Raw genomic sequence first — 11,005 nt, 5'->3', positions numbered from 1 at the left:
AAAGCTAGAACAAAGCCCATGTGGTTCAGTTCTGTCGAGTAAGTAATTTAATAATAGTGAATAATCAGTTTCATAATATTATTCAATCTTCTGTCATTTTTAAATTGATACTATGAGATGTTAAGCCTATTGCCTTTATGTCCTGTTTTGTACTATCGCAATTTAAAATATATTTATGCACACACAAAGTAATTCTGCAACATTTTCAGGTTTTTTACAGTTATGACATCACTGAAGGCAGTGCAGAAGAAAACAAGGCAATCTGCAGAAATATTTGGACTAGGAAATGCCATTGCTGAAGATTGCACAGTAGGAAAGGGGACATGTTTAACAACTTATGGCCAGGTTTTGAGGTGTGTGATGTACCATTCTCAACCAGACAGAGAAGCTCAGATAAATTAGTCCAGATGGGAAGCCGGTATGCAGGCATGTTGTGTTTGTGCTAGTCCAGGGAGGCCATACCAGAAGCTCAAGCTTGAGGCAGTGCTTGGTAAGCTTCACTGCCTAATTCCACTTTGTCTGCTCACATTGTGGAGGAGGGCACCAGTGGTGAAGCTTGCCTGTTCGGGTGATGGTGCTGGGGATTTGCTCTGAAAATGGTGCCCTAAGCGGCCATTTGTGTCACCTAATGGGTTGCCGCACAGATGACATTGCTCTGTGGATTAAGGCATGCAAACCTCTCCACCATTCTATTGTCACGATCCTCTGAACTACATTTAATAATCTATAAATATATAACCATCATAAATTACACAATTTAACAAATAAAATTAAAATACTTCAACTGTATTTTATTACATGATTTTGTAACAATTTTATTAAATATAGGGACCAAACCCAACAGAAAAATACCCAAAGGGTCCACATGGAATCGATTAATTGATAATTATTTCCACCTCTTTGTAAACACTGTTCTTGACCTAAGAGTTCACTGCGCTTGCGGAAACATCCAAGAAGGAAGCGACGTCACATGGCTAGAATCTCATTGGAAGTTCAGGCTTGTGTGTTTGATGCGTGAAAGAGAAGTGATATGACCGTTCAAAGTAAGCTATAGGTAACTCTACCTTACATATTCCGATTTTAAGATGTGAATTATACGCTGTTTGCCACAAAATTTATCTCGCTTTACTGATAGGTTTAGCTCCTGACGAATGTAAAGACATTTAACATTTTGGTTTAATATCAAGGTTTTCTTGTCGCACCCGGAACAGACGTGAACAGCGAACGATGATAAAGTCTTTATTTAGCTAGTTATGTTTTATATGCTGCAATGTGTGTGAACATGGGATTAACATACAAATATGCCGTTTGAAACAAGAAATTGTTACGAAAAGGCCAGTTTACAGACTTGCCTTTAGGCTCGTTTGACAGAAAACAAGGTTGCATGGCAGTTTGCTCGATGTTCTTGTTCACTACAGTATTAGAAATTATTTACAATTATACACAAATGATTATTCCAACGTTTAAATTAAGATTCGTTATTTAAATTTTAAAAACACTTAACTTTTTTGTTAAGAGCGTTTGGATCGGGGAACCACAGCTAGCTATATATTGTGTCTGGTATATGTATTTGCTTTGGTCATTCTCCATTTCTTCACCATTGTTATTTAACCGTAAATTTGTAGAATCTGCTGGTGTTGTAGGCAAAATTTTTTCACTGGATTCGAAAGAAATAAGTGAATCAGTGGACTTGTGACATAATGGAGACAAGCTAATCGTATCAGAGGGAAACCATTGTGACTGTAACTTTATTATTCAAATTGCTGGCCAAAATGTACAAGTACCTTGAGTGAAAGCTAACGCTTATTAAAAAAGATAATATGGCAAAATTCACATTCTGTCATCATTGCTCTTATCTTTTGTGGTTCTCTTGGTTTAAAATAATGAAGTTGTATGTCTTCATGTAATAGGTTAGAGCTAAATACCTTACCAAGAATTTGTTTATTAAATGTACTCCTTTTAACATTTACTGTTTAACAATTTAATTCAATGCAACAATTGTCATATCCAACCACCAGTTTAAGCTGTTTAATTATAATTTGTTTTTGGTATTCGCTACTTTTGTTGGATTCATGTTTGGTAAATGATGGTTTTGTGAAGACGATTATGGTGGAAAATGGGATTTAGTGCACACTGCCAATTAAACGGGGAATGTTGAGTTTACATGTACCCATAATATATCTAAAAACTTTGTTTCAGACCCACTGCAGTGTCCGAACCCAATGGGAACAAATGAAGGCCTGAAGTTGTCACCATCAAGACCCTCATATAAATCCTATATTTATGCATGACTTGAGGAAGAGGTCTGGCAACTATGGCGGATACCTCGGACGTGAAAGCCCACCAGTTGGAGTCGGGGCCAGCTGTCTGTGGGCCATATATTGCGGTTATTACCAACAAAACTGCAAACCTGGTCATCCGTGGTGTTATGCTGTTTTCCGTTGGGGTCTTCCTTTCTCTGGTGCTCAACCTACTTCAGGTCCAAAGGAACATTACCCTCTTCCCCCCTGATGTAATTGCCAGTGTTTTTTCCTCCGCCTGGTGGGTGCCTCCCTGCTGTGGTACAGTCTCTGGTAGGTCTACCTTTGTCAACATCTTTCTAATGCTATTGTTATTTCCAATATTTAAACATTTTTGGGTATTATTTTTGTGGTTTGTTATATTTAAGTATTTTAGCTTGAAAGTGAATTTGAGTAATATTTTTTAAAGTGTTGATTCAAGATCAATTCCCCTGTGGGGTCTGGGTGTGTGTGTTTTGCGGGGGGGGGGGGGGGGGGGGGGAGTGGTTGCGGTTGCATGTTCTTTGTTTGTGTGGGTTTCCTCTGAGTACTTAGATTTCCTTCTTCAGTCCAATGACATGTTATTTAGGTTAAACAGTGTATTTATACTGGATGTGAATATGTACTTTGTCAAGGCCTAGCGTCCCTTCCTGCTTCATTCTTCAGAGCGTACACTGAGCATTATAAGTGGTTATTGAGAATTGGTGGATGGATCGGTGGCATTTCATGTCCATGTGCTATTACCTACCGGGGAGGCAGGAGATATGCTGGTTAGCCTTCGTCTTTCAATATCTAAATTTCCCATTTTATGTGAATATGTGCATTTGTGCCCTATGATGAACTGCCACCCCATCCAGGATGAACCCCCTGTCCTACCTGGCTGGGATTATTAATTTTCTGTTTTTTGATATCTATAAACATTTATTATCCTAATATAAAATATATGTATATTAGGATAATGAATGTTTATAGTTATCAAAAAACAGAAAATGAATAACATATTACATATCCTGCCTAACACCTATAAATATATCTTATGATTGTGTGCATGTGTTTGCATGCATGTGCTCTGTAATAACCTGACATCCTGTCCATGGTGTATCCCTGCCCTGTGTCCTGTGCCCACTGTAATAGGCATTCCTGCCCAAACCCATCAAAGCCTCTCATATATTGTAAAGCAGAACAGGAATGTTTCAGTAGCTGATAGCTGAACGATTGATCATCGAGCTGATGTGCTGATAGTATACTTGTCACTTTGTGTGCATCTGGTTCTTAATGTTCTTTGGACAAGACTGTTTGCAAAAGGAAATATGAATTTGGTTGTATGTACTCTCATTCCTTTGCTTATGATATATTTAAGCGTTACTGGAATTGGTATGTATTTGAGTGTCTCTGTGGTTATAGAATTTTTATGTTATACAGTGGTACGTCAGAACTCAAATTTAATCCGTTCATAACCGCGGATCGAATCCTAAAAAGTTCGAGTTGTGATCTAATTTTCCCCATAAGAAATAATGGAAAACCAATTAATTGGTTCCCGGCCCCAAAAAATTACACCTAAATACGTTTTTTTTTAGCATTTAAACACAAAATGAACCGGATAAAACCAGAAAAGCATATACTGTACTAAGCACATTTATCAAAATAGTAATTTGTAAAGTAAGAAAATAAATGTATCCAAACAATGTGCCCTGCCCCGATCGTCTGCTCCTTCCGCGTGCCACGCCCCCTCGTTAACCCCATGTGGAATCCCCATGTGATCAGCTGTTTCTGGCTGTTGTCATTAGTCCTCTGTATTTAGTCCGCGTTTCGGTTTGTTTCCCCAGTTCGGTCATTGTATTGTCCGTCTGTGTTTTGCTTGCCTTACCTGTAATTAAACCCCGTATTCCCCGATACCCTGATGTCTGCGCCTTTGTCTCCGTCGGCAGGACAATATTATTATAATTAAATGTATTAATGGTTTATTATTAAAATAATATGAAATCTGTATTTTAAAATGTATTTTATTATATAATAATTACTGTTACTGTCTATCATTGTCTAAATGTATTTTTACTGTCTATATATATATATGTACAGTGGTACCTCTTCTCTAACTCACTAGAACTCGAATTTCTTGAAAGTGAAACAAACCAGTTTGACCTAGAACTCGATCTGAATATCAGACGTCGAACCGTGAACGCTGACCTAATATAAATTGTATGCGCCAGGAAATGAGTCATACTACAATGCAATTCTTACTTGAATGCCTTCGTCACAGACTGGACGATTAACCAAATAAAGCAGCGCAACATTACAGTAACTAACAATAAATAAACCACTAACTTACGTGTACTATTAGAGCATTTATGTCATTTATTTAAGCTTTATTTTACCAGGTAAACTAACTGAAAACTAGTTCTCACTGCTTTACGTGATATTCGGGAGAAATAGCAGATTACGCATCGGAACTGCCTGGGATACAAACGTCATGCGTGTAACTAACCTCTTCAGCCAATAAGGGGAAAGGTGTGTCGTCACGGAGGCGGTTCCAGTTTGTGCAGCCGGGTGAGAGGTCGCAATGCATCTAACCGTAATGCATTGCGTCAGGATCAGAATGCATTGCTGTAAGCAAGTCAAACGCACCTAATGACCAGACTGGGGAAACAAACTGAACCGCGGACTTAATACAGAGGACTAATGACAACAACCAGAAACAGCTGATCACATGGGGGTCCCACACGAGGATTCATGATCCAAATGAAAATATTGTACTGCTTGAAGAACTTGTCTGTTTTTCCCTTTTATGTGATAATAGTGATGATTGGTCTACTTTACCCCTGCATTGATCATTGCCTGGGTAAGCCGCACAAGTTCAAGCGTGAATGGTCCAGCGTGATGCGCTGCATTGCTGTCTTCGTGGGAATCAATCATGCCAGTGCAGTATCCTTTTCCACTCTGTTTCTATAAATGGTTAACAGCCATTAACAAATTTATGCACATGCTTTCATTGGCTACTTTATTAGGTATAACTAGCTAGCGCTGTGTAATACAGTTTTGCTCCCAGAATCATATCAAGGGTAGACATTTTGTACAAGGGTAGATGAATTGGAGAAGCCTTTCTGCACTTGACTATTGTACTGAGTTATTTTGGACTTAATACCATCCTGTTGGCTTTAAGCAGTCTGGAATTTTTTTTGCAACTCTCATAGTGTTTTCAGCCTCAGTAATACCAATTGTTTATAAACTCTAGACACTGTACAGATCCTCCTTGCTTTACAATGATTTGACTTATATTTTGACTTCATGATGACGCAATAATGATGCACATTCAGTAGTCGATTTTAAATTTTCATCTGCTGCCAGACTAGCAATATGTCATATAATACTTTCTACTGATGCTTGGGGATGGCTGCAGCCATACTTGCAATCTCTCTAGTGATTATGAGTGTATACATATCATACATATGATATTAGGAATGATATATTAACCACCATTTTTCTGTGTTTGAATATATTTATTTGGTTATTCATTTACTTTTCAAATACTGGTATTTAGTTACAGTGCTTTACAGTACAGTATTTTTTTTTACTTAAGTGACAATAGTTATCATTTTCATATTCAACTGATATTTTCCAGTTCTAATCGGGAAGTAAACCCACTGTAAGTTGAGGAGCCCCTGTAGTTTATGAAAATCCCAGTAGGATGGCTGTTTCTGAGATACTGGAAACATTAGGCATGGTACCAGCAATCACACCACATTCAGAATTGCTTAGATCGGGCATCGTAGCCATTGTAATTCTTACCTGAAGAGTAAGCAAATCTCTTTATACTCTCTGTGTGTTGTATGTATTCAGTTGCAGTTTCATTTTGCATTAGCAAGCAGGTATACCTAATATACTGGCCACTGAGTGTATATAGCGATATAAGGGTAGTATATTGTTCTTTAAGTTGATATCAGTTTTGAAAATGTTTAACAGATCTGCTTTTACTACTTCTGCAACCTCCAAGGTTTTTTAAATTGCCTTTTAAAATCCAAGCAATGAAAGAAGATTTTAAGTTCTGGCTAAAAATTAAGCTAGAGATAATATACTCCCTAATTCCATTCTACACACTTGCTGATCAGTGTTTCTTAAAATGGATTCTCAGAAGGTGGACTTTGAAAACAATGTGCAGCTGTCTTTGACTTTGGCTGCCTTGTCCATTGGACTGTGGTGGACCTTTGACCGGTCCCGCAGTGGATTTGGTCTGGGTGTCAGCATTGCCTTCTTGGCTACTCTTACCACTCAGCTGCTTGTCTACAATGAGGTTTTCCAGTAAGTTATTCAGTTTAATGTAATCTCTCCTTTGCTGTCTAGATTCACACTTTGCTTTTGGTATGCTGTTTCACTTTACTAAAAAATATATTGTCCCTCCCCTAGGTATACTTCTCCTGATTTTCTCTATATACGTTCCTGGTTACCATGTATTTTTTTTGCTGGTGTAATAACCATGGGAAATATAGGACGGCAGCTAGCTATGGTAAGATTTTGTATTCAAAAACATTTCCAAAAACATTTCTTCGCTTTGTATACGATTATCCACTTTAGTGGGTAAAGGCATGTTTTAGAGAGCTGTTTTTTCAGTAGCTTATGTTTTCATTTTTCTCATTCTGACATTTTCTTATTTCCAGTATGAGTGCAATGTTGTTCAAGAGAAGAAGCATCAAGATTAACAGAGTTGATGAATAGACGTGCCCGAAACTCCTCCCCAAGGAGGTGCCCAGGAGGCATCCTACATAGATGCCTGAACCACCTCAAGCGGTGCCATTCAATGTGAAGGAACAACAGCTTTACTCTGGGCTCCTACTGAACGTCAGAACTCCTCACTCTATTTCTAAAGCTGAGCCCAGACACCCTGTGAAGGAAACTCATTTCTGCTGCTTGTATCCATGATCTCATTCTTTTGGTTACTACTCAAAGCTCGTCACCATAGGTGAGGATAAGAGCATACAGCTGTAGAAAAAATTGAGACCGTGGCACAATTTTTTTTGTTTCACTCATTTCTCTGTTTATGTGTTTGTCTGTGAATGATTAATTTTGCAAACTGCAGCCTGGTTGTTCTCTGTTTCTCATTAATGAAGGTCTTCTTCCTTGCTTTATGGGACTTCAGTTCTGCTTCTAGGAGCCTGATGTGAACTGTGTAGCAGTGCACTTCACACCTGCACTTGATGTTTCCCATTGCTTTTAAAGGTCACTTGATGTCATCCTCAGATTCATGAGAATTTGTCAGATAAGTTTGTCATCTCTGACATTAGAATGTCACTTCCACCCTTTACCTGGCTGGGTTCTGGTCATTCTTGTCTGCCCTGGTGGAGTCCAACATCTACTGGGAATATGTCCGACTTACTGCTGGTGATGCAAACCAGACTTTATACAGGGGCATGATGGCCCACAGCAACAGACTCCATACTCCTGAAACACCCCTCACAGGATCCCCCGAGGGACATGAACCTATGCTCTTTCCAGGTCCACAAAATACATGTAGACTGGTTGTGCAAACTCCCATGTATCCAGTATCAGTGTGAAGGTGAAGAGTTGGTCCGTTCTGCAACCAGGATGGAATCTGCATTGTTCCTCCTGTATCTGGCTTTGCCAAAGTGGTGGACCCTCTTATTCAGTACCTCAGCATAGACTTTCGCAGGGAGGCTGAGGGGTATGATGCCCCCAGTAGACTACAATGCAGTGTATTTCTGGACAAAATTTCCCGGACAAAAAAAATGTAGATTTAATACTTGGTTGCATTGCATCAAATTGTGTTATAAATAAAATAGCATATACTTTTTAAAATTGCAGTACAGTACGTAGGAATAGATTTTTGTAGATTGGCTGTATTTGTTCCTTATTTAATTATTGCCGTAGATTGCTTACTACTGTAATAAATATTTTAATTCTCAACAGGGATAAAGGACATTAGAACATAAAGAAACACTATTTTCTTTTGGTTTCCCATGTATTCCCATTTTGTTTACTTAAGTGACTTTTTTTAAATGTAGAACAATAAAAGCACCTGAAAGTTTTCTTCAATACATGAGCTGTAGGATGTTTCATTTGGAATCTCCATTTACTGTTCAATGACAGTCCACTGGAAAAAAAATTATTAGAAATTCATTTTGCTTTGCATTTTGCTTGAGCAGTATTTAATTTTTCATACCGTCAAGATGGTATACTGCGGTACTGTGGTGTTTTCATGGATTTTTCAAAAACAGATGTATTCTAATATTATATCTTGCTGATAGAATTTGCTGAGCATGGATGGAAATACCATGGCATACTATCCAAGCCTACTTTATATAGGTATATAGTGGTTGACATGGAAGTAGTTTCTATGTAGAAATGGCCATTTATGTTAAAGCTGAGAAATAACTTGAATCACGACTGAGTGATGAGGTGGAGAGGAGGAGTGGAAAAAGAAAATATAATTCAAAGTACCCAGCCCAGTCATGAAGATACATCTCTATTTCTGAGTTTTAAGTTCCTAAACATTTGTATCCATGCTTAAGTTCTTCACCCCCCTTTAAAGAATTTTCATCATCTGTGCATTATTGAGATGAGATGAATTGCAGCAGCTGTATTTTATAGCAAGTAAATCTGTTTTCAGTATATTCTCTTGTTGCACCATGTGGAATGTAATAAATCATGTTTGTACAAATATTTGATTGCTTTCATTTCTTTTCCCATGATGGATAAAATGACAAATATGGTCACCATTTGTTGACCTTCACTCTTTATGTACCTGATTTAGGCCTCTTTAATGAAAATTTTGCAAAGTGTAGCTTGGTTCTTTTAGGTCCATTCATTCAACAGCGGTGTCTTCCTAGGTCGCGATGATATGACTTTTCTTGAATTAGTGACCTGCCATTTTAATATAGAAAAATTGATTGAAGAACTTAATATGGGCCATGTTTTACAGGAAATAGCTGCTTTTTATTAAAATCTATGCATTTTTTGTTTTACAATAAAACAATAAGCATTACAATTTTGCTTTACCATTTAATTTTAAATTCATAAATTTGAAATAAAATGTAAATGGTTAAAACACTACCAATACATTTGTTTGTATAGGGAGCATTGATGGAGCAGAATCATATGTTTGCAATTGATTTGTGCCAGGTACTCATTCAAGTAAGTGTATCTTGCCTGTGCAAAAGTGATGATCTAGGTACAGTAATGAGGGTGTTGTCACTTTGAACAGCAAAATGCTGACATTGACTTTTGCTGTTGTATGGTATTGAGGGCTGTGGAGATTGCCATTTCCAAGAGTATTTTTCAGCAATGTAGAGTCACTATAGCCAGTAGTAGTTATATGACAGAAAATTCCATAATTATCCTTATTGTGGTTGTTTGGTGCTTGGCTAAAAACTGTTGACTTGCTTGTTAGTGGTGAGGGCCAAGGACCACATTGTTTTCCACATAGATGATGTCTCCAGGAATCCCCCACCAAGTGAAAGGACAGGAACAGCAGGAAGAAGCTGGGGGTGGAAATTAATCTGAAAGCCACGTGTCAGAAGATTTTTGCATGAGAGGGAAACGCTATGAGGTCACAGGTGCTGTGATGCTATAGCACTCGAACAAATGCCAAGCACAGTAACCACCATGCACCATTTCAAATGAGTTTAAAAGTTCCTGGTGATGCTGTGGTATCTGTTAATGGCTGGTGTTACAAAGTGCTAAGACAACTACTATGAGGTGGAAACAGTGAGGATAGGTACCCGAGTGGTGTTCTATATAGTGAGAGTGCATAAGAATTAGTTATAATGTAGCTAAGGGATCCAGCATGTCTGTCTACTGGTTGCCAGAACCACATATGATGGTAGAAATTAAAATGATGCTATGGATCCTATATCTATCAAACAGACTCATTGTGGACTCTATTTAATAACTAAGACAGCATGGGTCAGACAGACAGTTAAAAAAGTGTTTAAGTTTAAGTATACCACTGTCAATTTGACTGAGTTCATTTTAGGTTTGCCTGAAGCAAATAAAGCTATTTAGAACCATTCTAGCAGGAAAAACAATGTACATATTGGGGGGGAGGGGGGGCTGAGGGGTGTCTGAGCACCTGCGCCTTTTGAGGTCCTCAATTCCCCTTTTCGATCACTGATTTTCATTCAAATTTTGCCAAGGAGGAATGGTTGAGCCCCCTGAAATGTCTCTGCACAGCCCTATATATATACATATATATATAACCCAAGTTAAATTTAATTTAAGTGTAATTAGACTAGGTACACGAGGTTTGTGAAATTTCCAAGAAGCTAAGCCTTGTGTTGAGCAGGTTTCCTTGGATTGTAGCTTATGGGCTTCGCATTATGTGGCTGCTGCATTACCGCATGCAGTTTGTTTAAGCAGGTCACTTGTTAACCATGCTTGTCAGGTGCTAGTCGCATTGTGGAGAAAGACAATTTAGCAGCACAGTTAATCAAAGGTTGAACCTGAAATTTCTGGTGCAGGACGATTAGTGAAAAATCCATTTCCATTTCCCATTCAAATGAAAACCTTGTGTACCTGTTTGTGAATAAGAATGGCATTTACCAAAAAAAGATAGTACAGGGCATTTTCATTTCATACTCAAATTTAACTTGGGTTTGTCTCTTGTATATGTATAGGGCTGTGCAGAGACATTTCAGGGGGCTCAACCATTCCTCCTTGGCAAAATTTGAATGAAAATCAGTGATCGAAAAGGGGCATTGAGGACCTCAAAAGGGGCA

At 38.2% G+C, this 11,005-nt stretch overlaps 1 protein-coding gene across 2 annotated transcripts; it reads left to right on the top strand.

Annotated features, from left to right (window-relative positions):
- Positions 1 to 969: 969 nt before the first annotated feature.
- insig2 (insulin induced gene 2) lies at positions 970 to 8,949 on the top strand. 2 transcript variants are annotated; one of them, XM_023844631.2, is made up of 6 exons: positions 970 to 1,054; positions 2,200 to 2,573; positions 5,077 to 5,201; positions 6,409 to 6,575; positions 6,681 to 6,780; positions 6,932 to 8,949. In XM_023844631.2, exons 2-6 carry the CDS (start codon positions 2,315 to 2,317, stop codon positions 6,971 to 6,973), a joined length of 693 nt encoding a protein of 230 aa, XP_023700399.1. In that variant the 5' UTR covers positions 970 to 1,054; positions 2,200 to 2,314; the 3' UTR covers positions 6,974 to 8,949. The 2 variants fall into 2 exon arrangements, with proteins under 2 accessions (XP_023700399.1, XP_023700401.1); XM_023844633.2 differs by having other exon boundaries at positions 980 to 1,043.
- Positions 8,950 to 11,005: the final 2,056 nt, after the last annotated feature.

This window comes from Paramormyrops kingsleyae, chromosome 1, assembly GCF_048594095.1.
Source record: "Paramormyrops kingsleyae isolate MSU_618 chromosome 1, PKINGS_0.4, whole genome shotgun sequence".
NCBI classification, from domain to species: domain Eukaryota; kingdom Metazoa; phylum Chordata; class Actinopteri; order Osteoglossiformes; family Mormyridae; genus Paramormyrops; species Paramormyrops kingsleyae.
The sequence above is the reverse complement of the archived record's forward strand: the minus strand, read 5'-3'. Positions and strand labels throughout refer to the sequence as shown.

Excerpts from the sequence above, each read along its gene's own strand:
- insig2 (XM_023844631.2), top strand. The coding sequence starts at position 2,315 with ATGGCGGATACCTCGGACGTGAAAGCCCACCAGTTGGAGTCGGGGCCA. Across the intron at positions 2,574-5,076 it reads CTGCTGTGGTACAGTCTCTG|TGATGATTGGTCTACTTTAC; the intron begins GTAGGTCTACCT and ends ATGTGATAATAG. Across the intron at positions 5,202-6,408 it reads GAATCAATCATGCCAGTGCA|AAGGTGGACTTTGAAAACAA; the intron begins GTATCCTTTTCC and ends ATGGATTCTCAG.